The sequence below is a fragment of the Stenella coeruleoalba genome (assembly GCF_951394435.1).
Source record: "Stenella coeruleoalba genome assembly, chromosome: 11".
Classification (NCBI taxonomy): domain Eukaryota; kingdom Metazoa; phylum Chordata; class Mammalia; order Artiodactyla; family Delphinidae; genus Stenella; species Stenella coeruleoalba.
This window is the reverse complement of record NC_137157.1, coordinates 93,759,302-93,777,815: the sequence shown is the minus strand read 5'-3', so window position 1 is coordinate 93,777,815 and position 18,514 is coordinate 93,759,302. Positions and strand designations below refer to the sequence as shown.

The 18,514-nt window shown below is 33.9% G+C and overlaps 1 protein-coding gene across 5 annotated transcripts in view; it reads right to left on the bottom strand.

Moving 5' to 3' along the window:
• LOC307193636 (NKG2-A/NKG2-B type II integral membrane protein-like) overlaps positions 1–18,514 on the bottom strand; it is a gene marked incomplete at its 3' end in the record, with an annotated part of 52,171 nt that overhangs the window by 1,752 nt on the left and 31,905 nt on the right. For 2 of the 5 annotated variants that reach the window (XM_079935908.1, XM_079935907.1), the window contains 6 exons: positions 16,357–16,430; positions 13,897–13,995; positions 13,363–13,416; positions 12,689–12,861; positions 10,678–10,778; positions 10,240–10,356 (listed from right to left, as the gene is read on the bottom strand). In XM_079935908.1, the coding sequence (XP_079792034.1) occupies positions 10,240–10,356; positions 10,678–10,778; positions 12,689–12,861; positions 13,363–13,416; positions 13,897–13,933 (482 nt within the window). In that variant the 5' untranslated portion in view covers positions 13,934–13,995; positions 16,357–16,430. Of the gene's footprint in view, positions 1–10,235; positions 10,357–10,677; positions 10,779–12,688; positions 12,862–13,362; positions 13,417–13,896; positions 13,996–14,386; positions 14,832–16,356; positions 16,431–18,514 lie in introns of those variants that run through there. The other 3 variants (XM_079935904.1, XM_079935905.1, XM_079935906.1) reach the window with 3 other exon arrangements.

Below are 18,514 nucleotides of genomic sequence, written 5' to 3'. Positions count from 1 at the left end.
AGGTTTCCACACTGTGGGTAGACAATTTGACCTGTTCAGAGGACAACAGATTTGATACAGATGGGGATAAAGAACAAATAAGAAAAATAGTTAGGGACAGTAGAAGTAAATAGTGTTTTTATCCAAAACTGTGATGTTAGGAATTGTGAAGATGACAATAATTGGGAGGTTACTCACATAGTTGATGACATTAGATCTGACAGTAGGTGAAGACAAGGGTGGGGACAGGGGGCTTCCCTGGCGGCACAGTGGTTGAGAGTCCGCCTGCCGATGCAGGGGACACGGGTTCGCGCCCAGGTCCGGGAAGATCCCACATGCTGCGGAGTGGCTGGGCCCGTGGGCCATGGCCGCTGAGCCTGTGCGTCCGGAGCCTGTGCGTCCGGAGCCTGTGCTCCACAACTGGAGAGGCCACGGCAGTGAGAGGCCCGTGTCCCGAAAAAAAAAAAGAGTGGGGAGAGGGAAAGGATAAGAAAGATGCATACGTTTTTATTTTTTACTGAATGAAATAATGATGGTACCATTAATATAGAGGATACTAGAGGAAGCAGTTTAAGGAAGGGGATGATGACCTAATATATAGACATAATAAGGTGTAAAGCCAGTTGGGATTTTTAACCCATTTCTATTTTAAAATACAAATGGACCTCATGGGCCTTAGTTTTATGATTCAAAACACGAAGTTTTACTTTCTAAATATCTTTAATGTTAGACAGTTTGTTTAAAAAATACTCTGTGGTTTACAGAATTTTCTCTTAATAAGAAATGTCAAGAAGACAAGTTAAAAAAGAAATTTTCAAACGTGATGTGTTCTCAAGGTTAATAGGAATAATCATTATTACACTAAAACAGGGTTTGAGTGGTGGTTCCCGATGTGATTACAAACCAGAAAGCCAAATATTTCCTTGTAATTAGATGTTGTTTTAGATTATTAAGGACATATATGCTTGTATCTTTAAGAGCAATGACTCACATTTTCAGTCTCAGCGGAGTGATGCAGTCAAAAGAATGAAAACCATCTAAAAAGTACTTGCAAAAATGTGTACCTCATTTCTGTTTTTTTAATACTCAGAAGTGGTCAAGCACTAGGTCCATATCAACTTTTCTTCTCTCTTGACCTATTCTTCATCTTCTTTCTCTCTCTTTAGACTCATTGTTCTTTTTATTGTTCCTCACCAACACCATTTATTTCTTTGGCCTTTCTGCTCCGACAGATATGAATTTTATTTGCCCAGATAAGTTCATTATTTCGTTTAACTTCTGTCAAATGTTATCTTCTAGAGTTTCTTTTCCTGAACACACTATTAATATGTTTTATTTCTTAATGTAACTTATTTTTACTTGTATCATTTATTCTAACCTGTTTATTTTGCTTTTTATATTTCTTCCTCACCAGAATATAAAATATGAAAGGACAGGAAGTTTGTCTCCTTCACTGATGTATCTTTAGCACATAAAATAATGTATGGTACATAATAAGTGCTCATCAAACATTAGTTATGAGTTTTATATATTTTCCATTATTTATTTGACATAATTGTTATGTTACGTAGATAAATATTTCTAGTCTTTTATTTATTGATTAGGGGGTGTACTGGGTTGCCTACAAAGTCTTCTGTTGCTCTAAGTTTATATAAATATTCTGAAACATTTCTAAATTGCCTTATTGATAATAATGTTTGCTTAAACAATAATATGACAAACACTAATGTACCCACTATCAAGCTTAGGAAATATATTATGAATAGATGTAAAATTTTTATCTGCTCATTCATAATTTAATTCCCTCTTTTCCCTTTAGAGGATCCCTATTACCTATTTATTTATATCTAATACATACGGCTATGTCTTGCATGTATTTTTAAAAAGGACATAAACAATGTATAATGTGTATTTTTAGAATTATTTATATTGGCTCAAATTTGTATTTTTGACCTCCCTTAATATTGATATACTCAATATTGTGCTATTTTATTCACTTTCTTCATAAAATATAGTCTATTCTATGAATATAGGACAATATTTTCACCTATTTTCTTTTCTAAGGATATTCAGATTCTTCCTGTTTTTCATTTTTATTATCACTCAAAATTCTGTCTTGAATGTTCTTCAATATCTTTCCTTAACCATATTTACAGGAGTGTTTCTTCTAGACTATGTACTTACCAGTTTTGGGGTACTAGTATAAGTATATTCAAAACTTCACAAATATTGACAAATTGCTTTTCAAAACTTGTTATTACTTTCACCCCAAGCAGAAGTACATGAGAACTTCCATTTTTTTACACCATATCCATGATTTGGAATCTACAATCTTTTCATATTTCTAATATCGTGAATACAAAATTTTGTTAGGATGTCTTGGTTTGCCTTTGCATGATAATTACTTACATTTAACTTTTGTAATAGTATCATTAAGGAATATTCAGGTCTAATTCTCTGTGAATTGTGTTTTCACATATTTTATGTTGAATCGGTTGCCTTTTTATGGACTTACATAAGTTCTTTGTATATTCTAGATAGAAATCTATTGTTAAGTGCACCCAGTGTAAATTAGTAAATGTTTAAAAACCCACTCTATGGTGGTGGGGAAGATCTCATTGGTAGAGTTTGCCAATTTTATTTGTGTAAGTACTCTGACCATAATCAAATTTAAAGCTACTAACCTGATACCACTGAATGCAGAATTGAGAAGGGAAGAGATTTATAGTAGTACAACATTGTACAGTATTTCAACAACCAGATATGATAGATGCAAATAACTTCATAAGTATAGTAAATTTAGCAAAATAACTAAAAATGAGTTTTGAGTATTTATTACTTTTATTGTTAGTATGATTTACAATATTTATATTTATATAATTGAATTTTAGTAATGATTGTGTTTAACAGCTTGTTTTCAAAATTCCTGAAATTTTAACAATAATCTCTTTTGATTAGCTATGAGCCCGATCCAGCAAACCACTCACTGATTGTATAATCTGTGCTAGTCTGGGTGTATCTTTCCAATCTTAATAATATATTTTACTGTCCAGATAATAAATTTACTTATTTAATTATTACTTTATAGCATCGTTTGCATTTATGATTTGGATTTTTGGAAATTTGATTGAGAAGTGTATCCTTCACTAAAGGTTTTGAAGTTTGCAACTGTATTTTCTGTTAAACTTGTGAGGACGTCTTTCATAATTAGATCTCTGATATTCAATACTTTTCCACAGGGAAATGATTTTTTCCATCACCTTTATTGAATAATCTATTCTTTTCTTAGGATCTGTAATATTACCTCTGCAACCACATATTTATTGTTCAATATATTCATAGACTTTTTTATTTTCCAGAATTTGGTTCGGTTCCTCGGACTAATGACAAAATATATTCTTCATGCTCTTCATCCACACTGTCTTGACTATTCTTGGTGTTTTCCACTTTATATGATTTGAAATTGAGTGATACAGAACTCAGTCCCATCTGTGGACCCTGCAGTTGCCTGTGAACCAGCTCCAGTTCCTCCCTCTTTCAGGGAACCTCTGGAAAACAATGTCTTAGACAATCACTCACAGACAAAAGAACTCTTGTGGAGGTCCAGGCTTCCAGAGAAGAAGTTCCACCACACCACTGGAGCAAAGAATATGAGATTGGATGCATTAGAGAAGATAAGAGGAGCAACCTGACTTTACCTACGTTACCCTTCCTCCATGGAAACACAGTTTTAGGGCCAAGAGAGACCTTCTTGGCCCATGTTTTTTCCACTACGAAAAGTAAGAGAGTGTGAGTGAGCACCCGGCCTTCTCAGCTATATGGGAGGCTGCCAAAGAGGCTGATTTCTCTCATGCCTCACCCAGGGCACTGAATCATATGTATAACTGGGGGGCTGAGAAGAGTCTAAGATAGCAGCAAATAGGACTCTAAAAGGGCATTAAAAGGATGCAGATCCTACTAACTGTGTCACTGGCTCCATCAGGAAACCTGCCTATGAGCCACTTGGATCCGCCCAACTGGCCCACAGGCACCCTCAGTAATAAGTTCACCTCACCTCAAAACACCCACACCCTGTAGTTGCCTCCCTGTGGGCACTCCCAATTGTAGCATAGAGAGTGAGCTTTGGCAGATGGCTAGTGAGCATGTGCAGAAACCTAGTCTGAATCTGAAGGCCAACAAGAGACCACAAACATGAACTTTAACATCATGTTTGTGAAAACAAAAGAAAGGCTTTCAGCACCCAGCCTGGTTCATTGCAAAATTAAGATAAGGTATACAAACTTAAAACTTTTGCCACAAGAGGGAGCACAAAGTGTGGAGCAGGGGCATCCATAAAAGGTCCTAAAAAGCCTCAGAATCACTAGCAGTTTTGATGGAAGGTAATTCTCTCCTGAGGTCAGTGAGTAAACGGGAGAAGGTGGTTACTACTTCAAATACAAAGACAGCAATAGAAAACTTCAAGAAGCATGAAAAATGTCACCACCAAAGGATCACAGTAATTTTCCAGCAACCAACCCCAAAGACATGGAAATCTATGAATTAACCAATAAAGAATTCAAAATAGCTGTTTCAGGGAAGCTCAATGAGCTAGAAGAAAAAAAGAAAAATAATTCAACACTGTAAGGAAAACAATAAATGAAAAATGATAAGGTTAGCAAAGTGATACAAATCGTAAAAAGAACTAAACAGAATTGAAGAATACAATAGGTGAAACAAAAATATAATGGAAGCATCAACACCAAATGGATCAAGCAAAAGAAAGAATCTGTAAACTAGAAGACAAGACCTTTGAAATTATCCAGTCAGAGGAGAACAAAGAAAGACCAACTAAAAAAGTGAATAAAGCCTATATGATATATGGCATATCATCAAAAGAACCAACTTGCAGACTACTGGAGTTCCAGGAGGACAGAGGGACAAGGGGGTGGAAAGTTATTTTGAAAAAATAATGGTGAGAACTTCCCAAGTCTGCTGAGAGATTTTGATACCCACATTTATGAAGCTACTGAGTCAGCAATCAAAATCAACTTAAAGAGATTCTCTCCAAGACACATTATAATAAAACTGTAAAAAGAAATCAAGGACAAAGAGATAGTCTTAAAACCAGCGGGAGAAAAAGAAGATAGTAACTTACAGGGGAACTCCTAGAGGGCTATGAGATTTCCAAGCAAAACCTTACAAACCAGGAGAGAGTGGGATAGTGCCGGGGAAAAAAACTGCCAAGCAAGAATATTCAACCTGGCAAATTTGTCCTTCAGAATTGAAAGATAAACATCTTCTCAAAAAAACAAACAAAAGCTGAGGGAATTCATCATCACTAGACCTGTCTTATGAGAAATGCTGAAAGGGGTTCTTTAATCTCAAATGAAAGGATGCTAATTAGTAACATGAGAACATAGAAAATATACAGGACATTGGTCAAGGTCAAATCCAGAATACTCTAATACTGAAATAGTATAAAGGTTAAAGGAAAAGAATATTAGAAAGAACTATAGCAAAAATAATTTGTTTTTAAACACACAATATAAAAAAATTACCTTTTTGTGATATGAAAAACATAAAAAGAGTGAGTAAAAAGGTAAGGTTTGGTTTGCAACTGAAGTTGTTATCAGCATAAAATAGATTGTTATATCTATAGCATGTATTATTTAAGCCTGATGGTAACCACAAAGTGAAAACCTATGATAGATTCACAAAAAAATAAAGAGAAGAGAATCAAAACATACCACTATGGGAAATTATCAATTCACAAACAAATGCAGCAAGAGAAAGAGAAAAGAACAAGGAAACTACAAAAGATCCAGAAAACAATAAAATGGCTTAAGTAAGTGCCTGCCTGTTAATAATTACCTTAAATGTAAATGGATTGAATTCTCCAACCAAAAGGCATAGAGTGACTGGATGGATAAGAAAACTGAGACCCAACTACATAGATACGTATAGGGACTCACTTCAGCTTTGAGGATTCACTTAGGCTAAAAGTGAAGGGATGAAAAACGATATTCCACAGAATTGGAAACCAAAATAAAGAAGGGGTAGTGATACTTATAACAAACAAAATAGAATTTAAACAAAAATGGTAACAAGAGCTAAAGAAAGTCATTGCATATAATGATAAAAGAGTTATTCATCAAGAAGATATAACAATGCAAATATACATTGTTCATACAATGTTCATTGCAGCCCTATTTACAATAGCCAGGACATGGAAGCAACCTACGTGTCCATTGACAGATGAATGGATAAAGAAGATGTTGCATACACATACAATGGAATATTACTCAGCCCTAAAAAGAAACGAAATTGAGTTATTTGTATGTGGTGGATGGACCTAGAGTCTGTCATACAGAATGAACTGTCAGAAAGAGAAAAACAAATACCATATGCTAACACATATGTATGGAATTTTTAAAAAAATGGTACTGATGAACCTAGCAGCGGGCCAGGAATAAAGACACAGACATAGAGAATGGACTTGAGGACACAGGGTTGGGAGGGGAAGCTGGGGCAAAATGAGAGAAGTATTGACATATATACACTACCAAATGTAAAGTAGCTAGTGGGAAATAGCTGCATAACACAGGAACATCAGCTCCGTGTTTTGCGACCACCTAGAGGGGTGGGATAGGGAAGGTGGGAGGGAGGCTCTAGAGGGAGGGGATATGGGGATATATGTATGCATATGGCTGATTTGCTTTGCTGTACAACAAAACTAACACAGCATTGTGAATCAATTATACTCCAATAAAGGTGTATATATAAAAAAAGAAACCCTTATTCTAGGTGAAAACCTGGATATGCAGAAGGGAAAGAAGAGTTGTAAGAATTATGTGGATATATTTAATGGATATCGAGTCGACAAAATATTAACAATAAAGTTTCAAATTTTAAAATATATATTTGTATTCGAATTCAAGGGAGCAAATACGGCATAAGCAGTAAATAAAGGTAGAAGGTAGTTATGTCTTTTCACTTTTCGAGAAAGGGTAAAGGTATTAATTTGTTAGACTTTACTGAGTTAAGAATTTATGCTGTAAAATGTGGGGCACTAATAACATAATATTTAAAACATTAAACTGACAACAGAAGATAGTTAAAATAGTTATTGTGAAAGATAAAAAGAAAACAACAAAAGAAGTGGAGTTCAAAGAAATGGTAGCATTCATCTCTGATTAAGGATAACTATATTATACTTAATTAATTATATATACATACAATACATACTTATATATAAATAATATATGTAAATATATCTTATAATAATTTAAAAATTATGTTAAATATAGAGTAACTTCCAATTTAAATTCTAAGAATATTTAAAATAACTGTTCACTATCTTAATGAGAAACTCCTTTAACAAAAGCCTAAAGAAAGAGGAAAGTAAAAAGATGAAAAATATACCATGCAACACAAGCCAGTAGAAAATTGCTATAGTTAGTATACTGTTATAATAGAAGGCAAGAGCCGTATTGGAAATGATGAAGCATGTTTCATAATGATAGATAGAGTATCTAAACTATTAGCAATGTTTTCTAAAAAATCTTTATGTACTTAATAATACAAGTTCAACATAAGTTTGAAAAAAGTGAACTATTACAAATAGAGATTTAAACAATTCTCTCTCACTGCTTACAAACAAGCAGATATCAGTAAGGCTAAAGAAAGATTTAAACTAGACAACTAATCAATACATATATGTAGAACACATACTATATACTAGTATGGACTATTCATATGTTTTTACATAGAAATTTTCAAAAAATACACTATAAATCATATTTCCAAGCATATTCATATAAAAATATAGAAGTGGTGTCACTGCAGTAGCCGCTAGGCAAGTTTGGCAAGTGGGCACTTGAAATGTGGGCATTCAATTTTAATTAGTTAAAAAAATAATATTTTAATATTGGTTCCTCTTTCACACCAGCCACTTTTAACAAAGATGTGGAATATTTCTAGCTTCACAGAAAGTGTTCTAACCAAACAGAATGCTCTTTACTATATGCAGAAGTCAATAACCAAAACTTTGAAAATCCTTATATGGTGTTAAATTCAGTAATAAATGTCTAAGTAACAGATGGACCATAGAAATGACCACAATGAACATTCAAAATATTTACAAGAATTACAAGGAAAATATAAAACCAAATGTCTGTCTTGTGAAGTACTGATTGCCTTAAATGCTTACCTTACAAACTAAATAAAACAAAACAAAGCAGAAATCCAAGCATGCATCACAAGAAACTAAAAATGGAAAAGCTAAATTTAGGTGAAATTAAAACCAAATGAAGTAGAAGGAAGAAAACAATAAATAGTACAAAATCAAGACAAAGAACAAAATTACAATAGAGAGGAACAAGGCCAAATGTATTCTCATTGAAAACATTTAATAAAATTGATAAAAGACTGCTGAAAGAAAGATGAGGAGAGGGAATCCCTGATGGTTCAGTGGTTAAGACACCACGCTCTCACTGCCGAGGCCCCGGGTTCATTCCTTGGTCAGGGAACTAAGAGTCCACAAGCCATGCGGTGTGGCCAAAAAAAAAAAATTTGAGAAGAAACAAGTCTTTTATGTCTATAATAAATATGGGGATACCATGTGGTTTTTACAGATAAAAAAAGCAATATTATGAAAACATTTTAGTATCTATAAAAAATAGAAAAATCCTAAATTGAAAATTACCAAAATGCATCACAAAAAATAGAAACCTGAGTAAACCTAACACATATTGTAAAGAAATTGAGTTCGTTATATAAACCTTCCCACAAAAAAGTTCTAGAAGCTCAGATGGCACTAGTAGTGAATAACAACACTTGAAAACGTAGCAGTACTCTTTCACAAAGGTCCAGGTAAAAGAAAAGGAAATGCTTCCTAAAAATAGCCTTGGTAACAACTTGTCAAGTACATAACGTAAATGAAAACTCAGTCAAATTTCTTTGGGAACACAGATAAAGAAAAACTTCAGCTTGACCTAGATATAATATATGCATTGATTTTTTAAAAAAGGACAACACATGATCATTGTGATTTTACTTCAAAATGCAAGACTGGTTTAACATATGAAAGAAATAAAGGTAATTTACTTCATAATCATTATACAGAGAAAACGTTTATCATTCCAACTGATGGAAAAACAATACAAATGTAACGTCAATTGATTATAAAATTTGTTTGAAAAATGAGAATATTATGGAACTGTTTTCATATGAGAAACTTATGATGAAAAAAACCTTAAGATGAACCTCATATTGATGAAATATTGAAATCTTTTCCTCGAAAATAGAAAAGGATACATATAGAACCTTTACTGTACCTTCTATTCGACATTGAAAATAAAATCCTAGCCTATAAAAATAAGTCAAGAAAAAAAATTGCATCTGGAAAGAAGAAATGAAGTATGATTATTTACAAATGCAAGAGCTGTTATATAAAAATCCAGAAGACTATATATTTGAAATGACAGAATTAATACATAAAGTCAGAGAAATCATTGGCTATAAGACCAATATGTAAACCTCATTGTATTACTGTTTACAGCAGCAAAACTTACTAAAAATTTTCAAATGAGGATGTCATTTACAAAAGCATGAGAGTGAAATACCAATGTATCTTTAAGAACTCAATATAGAAAAATACAAAATATAATAGGGAGAATTTAAAGAAACCTAATTCATAGAGAGATAAAGCATGATATTGACTGGAAGAGCCAATATTGTAAAGATGACTATCTTTACAAATTACTTTGAAGATTAAATGCAATCCCAAACATAATTCCAGGATTTTTTTTAAAAACAGCTTTATTGAGGTGTAATTTACATGGCATAAAATGTATCCACTTAAAGTGTATAAATCAGTGATTTTTTTTCTTTAGTATATTCACAGAGTTTACAACCATCAACAGTAACAAACTCTAGACATTTTCATCGCCCCCAGAAGAAACATAGTAACCATCAGCAGTCATTTTCCAATCCTACCTCTGCTCAGCCCTTGGTAACCAACAATCCACTCTCTGCCTCTAGAATAGGTTTCCCTCTTCTTGATATTTCATATAAATGGACTCACACAACATGCGATCTTTTACAAAGGTTGAAGGCCATAAAAATAATGTAGAGTAAAAAAAGCCAGACACAAAAGTAACGATATCTATACTTTTTGGTGTGCATATTATATTTCAATATAATTCATTTTAAAATTTATACAATCATAATATTATTTCCATTTCATAAAAGTTAAAGTTACTCAACAGCATCCAAACTCACATTTTCTCAAGCTGATCCTTGCAATTATATCTATGTGGACGCTCACAACTGTCTGATTTAATGCCATGTGGATAGAGCACAGCACAGTTACGTTCATCAGGTGATCGGTCTGTTATACTGTAATGGAAAAAAATGCACAATTCTGTTATATCATATGAGGACAACTCATGAAACAATAGCATTTTCCATGTCACTGTAATAAAAGATAGTTTGAAAATGGGTAATGATATTTTAATATAATTTTAGTAAGAGCTTGTTATTAGGGAAATGGGCTATTGAGGAGCCCATTCTTTAATAACTATATCAACATTTTATTAACTTTCAACATCCTCCTTCATCTTTCTATAATTCAACTAAAACAAATGTTTTAATATTATTCTTAAAATTTTTATTTTTAATCTTTTCCTCCTCTATACAGTATTATTTTTAAAAACTTACTGTAGTTTGTAAGTTGAACCATTTAGCCACATCCATGGATGATCACGGCCTTTACGAAAGACTGAAATCCATGATATAATTGATAGGGACATCAGGAATTTCTAGCCCAAAATAAAGAATTTTCACTTAAATAGTCGTCATGAAAGATTTTTATTAATTTTTCAAAGGCAAGTAGTGTGTTCTTTCATAGGATCCTTAGTTTTCTGAACAAAATGAGTGTTAAGAGTCTCATCTAACAGTAAAAATATATTAAAGTTCAAAGTTTTAATACTGCCAAATACATTAACCAAGGTCAGTACTTTTGATGTAAAATTAACTCAAACAGTTATGCTTAGCAGTCTCACTGTTTTTCTTAGGTTAATAAGGAAAATTCTGATTCATGTAATTCAACTGTTACCCATGTTGTCAAAACTAACATAGCAAGGCTTTAAATAAGATTTTAGATTCTGTGACATCCATTTCTCAGGATACTGTGACCATATCAATGGATTTCTCCTCTATGTTTCTCAGAGTTTCGGTTTTAGAAGGAAATTAAGGGAATGAAATTGAGAAAATAAGTGACACGAAAGCCAAAGATTTGGTTTCCTGGGGCTCACACCGTTCTTTGACTAGATCAACCCCCAATCACTCTGTTTCTGTGTTGCTAGAATCCAAGGGACCAGACAAGGAGTCAGAGACTCATTTCTCTCAGCTGCGCCCAGCTAGGTACAACTGTAAACACTGGAACTAATGAAAGACGCAAGTCAAGGAGAACTCTGAAAGGTGGAAAGAGAAAGGCGAAATGGTTTGCGACCCTGGGGTTAAGGAACAACTATTAGGGGCATCTTATATCCACCACCCAACCGAAGAAAGTGACCTAGGCCTGCTGCTTCCCAACACCCAGCCTAGCCATTCCTCCTTGGTGTTGAGGGGAATCCTGTGGGCGACACCAGGTGAGCCTTACAAGGTGATCCAGCAGGACACCTGCTAACAAGAAGCAGCCAGAGTAAGGGCTTCTCCTCCCCCTCCACCGAGAGATACCAGAGTTGGGGGGTAGGGGTGGAGGTGGGACCAGCGAAGGGGATCCCATGACTAAAAGTACTGAACCCAGGAAGCCTCTTTATATCTGAGGGCATAAGACTCCATCTGTAACCAGAGACATTGGGTAGATTGGATTTTAAATGTTATATTTACATAATGAGCAGTGGAAATTGACAAACTACACATAAATGCAATAATATGGATGAATTGCAAAAATAGCATATGGGGGTGAGAGGAGACAGGAAGAAAAATGCATACTCTATGATTCCATGTATATGAAGTTCAAAAACAAGCAAAGAGGGGCTTCTCTGGTGGCGCAGTGGTTGAGAGTCCGCCTGCCGATGCAGGGGACACGGGTTCGTGCCCCGGTCCGGGAAGATCCCACATGCCACGGAGCGGCTGGGCCCGTGAGCCATGGCCGCTGAGCCTGCGCGCGTCCGGAGCCTGTGCTCCGCAACGGGAGACGCCACAACAGTGAGAGGCCCGCGTACCACAAAAAAAAAACAACAACAACAACCAAGCAAAGAGATTCTATAATATCAAAAGTCAGGACAGTGGGTATACACGGAGGGTGGAGAAGTGATGAGAGAATACAGAGGAGTGGGGCTGCTATGAAGTGGAAACTTCTATTCCACGATCTGATATGCAATTACATGGTTCTATACATTTTGTGATCACTATGCAAAATCATGATATGTTTATTTTCCTTTATATATTGTAAAATTAAATAGCACAGTTTATTTTAGAAAATAATAGCATTTGTAGAAACATGTTTTTTTTATGAAAAGCAAGAACTGGAAATTATCAAACGTGTATTAATGGTATAAAAATATAAATAGAATATCATAAAGTTGTATTCTGTTGTTTAATGGAACATTAATAGGCCTTAAACAAACTGCAAATATGTACAAAACCGCAAGTGAATCCTAGCAAATATAATATTGACTGAATCAAGCCTTTAACAAAGTGTTTGCAACATTTAGTATCTTACCTTTTCTTCTTCATTATCTATATAAAGCAGAGTAGAGTTCTTAGCAGCACAGGCCGTCACACTCTCATGCCATGTTTTTTTTTCCAAATGAATACAGTAGCAATTGTTGGAATATGTAAAGCACTGTTTTGGACAATGACCAGCATGACATTCTGAAGATTGTGAATTATTATCTAAAAACAATTTGAATTAAAAAAAATGAAAACTAACTTACATATATGCATAGGTATAAATATACATGTGTGTATATATATAAAACACATCTATGCACCCTCAAGGCTGGTGCATATAAAACAAACCACACTCATACATTCACAGAAGTGTCAGTCTCTCACCCCCCAATTTATGTCTCCGTATAAAGCAAACACACAGAAATAGCCACTCTTTACATGTCCTGAAAATCAAGAAATGAAACCTCTGTTTTAGAATAGCAAAATTGTTTGTCTCTTATCATATTACAGAGGGAGGAAATTTGAGCCAGTGGCAACAGTGGGTCTGGTGATCATATTGTTGCATAGGGAGAAACACTCTCCTATAATCATTATTTATGAATATTTGTTGCCATATTTTGTAATTTATGTTCAACCCCAAAATCTATTCTTATTTTCACTAGCCTAAGATAGAGACAAAATACAAACTGTATTTATATCAGAACTTTGAAAATCATTATGTACCTTTCTGGAGCCTTTTTATCGGAGAGGAGTTATTCTGCTCCCGTATTGCAGTAGCTACAAAATTAATCATTATAAAAGTTAATATTGATCTAAATAAATCATAATGATTGTAGTTTCTGAGTTGAAATTTGGTTTATTGCTTAGGATTAGAATAATCTGGAATAAAATTGATTTTACCAAGAAAAATTAAGTAATGAAGATTTGGTTGAAAAAATATTTCAAAAGCCTAAAGGAACAGATCACCATCTCTTATAGTATTTGTTTTAACCAATCTCACGAATTAATTTGTATTTCTCAGTAAGATCTTTCAATATCCTAAAGCATGCTTTTGAGTTATGAAATCAGAATATACATATACATACTCTCTGTAATTATTGTGTTGTATACTTTTGACAAATTCAGAATAACCATTCCACATTTAGTCTAAATGCATACATTTTAATGAGATGCCCATTCCATAATATGAAGTGTTTAGAGGCACTGACCATCATTAAAGTGTAAAGTTCCCTTACAATTTTTCAAAAATCTACTTACAGGGAGTAAAAACTTTCATTGTTACCACACTGGACATCAAAACAAGGCAGATGATTCCCAGAACCCCAGCAATGAGCTTCTCTGGAGGTGATGGTAAATCTGCAGGGAAAGAAAAGGAAACACTGAGAAAAGAGTGATGGTGACAGTTGTTTAGAAAGTTTACAAACAAGAGAACCCACATAAACAGGGAGTTATATATATAAACTTGGACCCCAAGCCCATTTCTACCACTATAATCTTTCTCTCAGAATATACCTTTGCATTTTCAGCATATATAACGCTTCATGAGTTGTTGATCAAAGACTACAAATTACAGCAATGCCAGAATAAAAGTAGTCCTCCAATTTCACATTAGAATCCCATCTCCAACTTTAAGTTCTGTTCCTCAAAATGAAAAATATGTGAACTTATCCCCTACTCCTTCTCCAACCTCTGTACTCCAACTGCATATCCTAGAACAGTTCCATCATGTGACTATTAAATGTTTTACCTTTGCAGTGGTAGTTCTTGTCATTCCCTCGAAGATTCTGAGAAGCATTTTGAAGATTTAATTCTGCATAGGTTATTTCCTGCTCAGTTATTGAAATGGAACTTTTAGTGCCCTTAGGTTTTATTTGCTGCCTCTTTGAGTTCTTGGCTACCTTCAGTTCTGCATAGGTTACTCCTTGGTTATTCATCTCTGCAGCTGAATTATGTCAGACAGTGCTCTAAGTGTACTTAGGAATGAATGGTGTATGTAAGATGAGATCCCTAGTACAGTAAAATGGGCGGGGTAGAGTCTAGTGCTCACTTCGCAGTAGAACAATCTTAAGGCCTGGTTTTAAATTCCTTAGAGCTTTAAACAAGTGTCTCATGGTAGAATACTTTTTTTTTTTAAGTTATTCTACATTTGACAATATATTTTTGGTTGAAACAATGAAAAGCAATAAATTAGGGAGGAGTAAAGAAGTTCATGACTAATAATATCCTAGTCAGATTCCACAGAAATATTTTAACACCATTATAATGCTTGTATTAAAATTAAAATGTTTTATTAGAAAAGAGAGATTCACCTATATTTATGATAATTTTGAAATCCAGTAATGGTTAAAGATAGAGTATTTTAAAGATGGGGAAAGTGTAATGCTGGCATGTACAACAATCTCCTACACTAAATTACATTATTTGGTGACTTACATTTACTTATGAAAAGTGTTACCAAATGGTCGTTATTTTGAATGGTTGAGGAGTTCTGAGAAGACATTAAGAATTGAGGAAATACTTCATGTATTGGAAAATGTTACATGATACACTAAACTTATATATAACCTAGACAATATTGAAAATAAAACAACAGAAAAAGACTAAAAAATTCTTAGTTTGTAAAAGTAATCGATAATTGACTTAATGGCTAAGATATGAACCCACAAAATAATAAACAAATATAAGTAATTTATGGAAGAACACTGTTAATTCAAACTTCCAGAAAGATCCTATAGGTGTCAAAGTTAGTAAAGGTCATTTTAGTTGTATAAGTGATGGTAATTACTTATAAAAATTACTTATAAAAAAATCCAGATAACATAACTTAATAATTCAGTCAATGGATGCTGTAGTCAGAAAGACCTGGAAATAAATTATGGCTTTGAAACTTACAAGAGTGTGACTGTTAAAAAATTTTTAGTATCTAGTAACCTATCTTACTAATCTAAAATGGAAATAAGAATAGGTAATATCCAATGCATGTAACACTGAGCACTCAACCTGACACTTATAAGTTCTCAACAAGTATCAGTTTTAATTATTATTTTAGTCACAATTTCTATGTTACTATTTCTAATTCATATCAGTTAGACCCTGTTAAGTAATTTATTAAGCAGGAGTGCCTTTAATTAGCATGGTACATTTTTTTGCAGTGTTTGTTCAATTTTTTAAAAAATTCTTTCATTACTTACAATTAAGTTTAAATTAGCATTTAGGAAGCTACCTCATCCTGATTTTTGTTATAAAATCAGGCTGCTTTTATTGAGTCTAAGTACACGTATGAGGAATTATGTTTGGCTTTTGTTATGCAATGAATTCCTTTCCAAGAATCTATTTATAAAGGTTGAGCAAAATATATATTAACATACTATTATACAAAAAACCCACCTTCTACTGATTATAAAATCCCAAAGTAATTGTTCCCTGTCATGATGTCTGTGGGTTTCACTTAATATTATATTGATTTATAAACCCAAATATGCAAGTGCATATGCAACTAACTTCCTACAGACAATAAATTGAATACTTTGAGAAATCTTCCAACATATTTCATGTTTTATGGTTGCTTTTTACCCTGAATTATTTTAAAAAAACACCAATATTCTACTTTGATTTTGTTGTATATTAATTGTACCTCACTTGCATTACATTTAACATTTGTTATTTCCCACTAAGTGAGGTGGTCTAGTAGAGAGACAGGAGAGGAGGGACACATACCTTCTGTTGGCCAGAAAGTTGTGCATCCTTTAGTGGGGAGGTCAGGTTACTCTCATAAAAGAGGCCTGCTATAGCTGGGTAGAAAGAAGAAATTTAAAGAAGAATTTAAAAAATTAAAAGAAGAAATTTAAAAACATAAATCTAGGACAAGAATAAACAATGTCTGTGACCTCCACAGACTGCCCTGTGAAGGCTCAGAGTGAAACAAGAGTGGAAAAAGTTGATTTCTCATCAATGTGTCACTTCAGGTTTGAACAGGAAATTCTCACACATAGGCTATTTTGAAGACAGTTTACCTCATCACAAACCTCCAGAAACTAGGAGACTTTGGGCTCCAGTTGAAAGGACAAATGGACCTCTAAGTGTGTCATTTAGAGTTTCCATTTTCAAATGTCTCTGAGAAATTGTTTTCACATTCTACAAGATCTGAGGAGATGGCGGCTTAGCCACCCTGCAGTTATCTGATTTCCATCTCAATCATGAACACTGCAACTTCAAATACCTCAAGTTTTACTTTTAAACTAGTTGCTAAATCTTGGCATTACATACACTATTTCCTCATATCCATTATTATTTCATTTCTATTGTCATGGAAGAAATTCTAAAAGCCATAATCCCATTTTCAACATATTTAAGGATATTTGTCACTAATTATCCTGAGGAATTTCTACATTCTCAACCATACTCTACCTGGCACAAAGTCCATCGTTTTCAAAATACCATCTCTATTTCTCTGCCCTAGTTCTTATGTTCCATTTTATTCTTATTAAATAAATAATTTAATCTGCAGATTTCCTCTGTTAAAAATAAATGCCCCTTGAAAGGATAAAACACAAACAATAGTAAACTGTATCACCATGACATAGGTGGAAATATTAAATAACTACTCATTATATCATTCATGAATTCATCCTCCAATCATGACTAGTTGTCTGTATTACACTAGGAATATATATATATATATATATATATATATATACATATAGTTTTTTTTTTGGTGGTACGTGGGCCTCTCGCTGTTGTGGCCTCTCCCGTTGTAGAGCACAGGCTCTGGACGCGCAGGCTCAGCGGCCATGGCTCATGGGCCCAGCTGCTCCGCAGCATGTGGGATCTTCCCAGACCGGGGCACGAACCCATGTCCCCTGCATCGGCAGGCGGACTCTCAACCACTGTGCCACCAGGGAAGCCCTACACTAGGAATATTTGATGTAACGACATAAACCCAAGTCAAACTATGCAGTTCAAGAAAAGGTAATTTTTAAAAATATCACCTAACCAAACAATGGGAAGGGGAGGAAAAGAAGGCTTAAACCACAAGATAAATGGCACATGCAAATGAAAATGACAAGAAACTATGGGTAGCAATACTCATATCAGACAAAATAGACTTTAAAACAAAGTTCATAATGAAAGACAAAGGACACTATATAATGATAAAAGGATCAATACAAGAAGAGGATATTACACTTGTTAACATGTATGCACCCAATATACTTAGGAGAATCTAAAGACATAAAACAAACACTACAGACGTAAAGAGAGAAATTGATGGGAATAAAATAATAGTAGGAGTCTTTAATACCCCACTGACATCACTGGACAGATCTTCCAGACATAAAAAGCAATAAGGCAAAGGAGATCCTAAATGACACAATAGAACAGTTGAACTTAATTGATGTCTACAGGATGTTACATACAAAAAAACCATAATATACACTCTTTTTTAAGTGCACATGGAACGTTCTCAAGGATAGGCCACATAGTAGGACACAAAACAAGCCTCAAGAAATGTAAGGGATAGAAATTATTTCAAACATCTTTTCTGACCACAACCATATGTAACTAGAAATCAACCACAGGAAAAAAATGAGGAAAAAAAATGATTACATGGAGACTAAACAACATGATACTAAAAACCAATGGGTCAGAATGAAATGAAAGAGAAAATCAGAAAATACCTGGAAAGAAATGACAATGAAAAGACAACCTTACAAAATCTATGGGACACAGCAAAAGCAGTTCTAAAAGGGAAGTTTACAGCAATACAGGCCTTTCTCAAGAAAGAAGAAAATCTCAAGTAAACAACCTAAGCTACCACCTAAAAGAATTAGAGAAACAGGAACAAAAAAACCCAAAGTCAGCAGAAGGAAGGAAATAA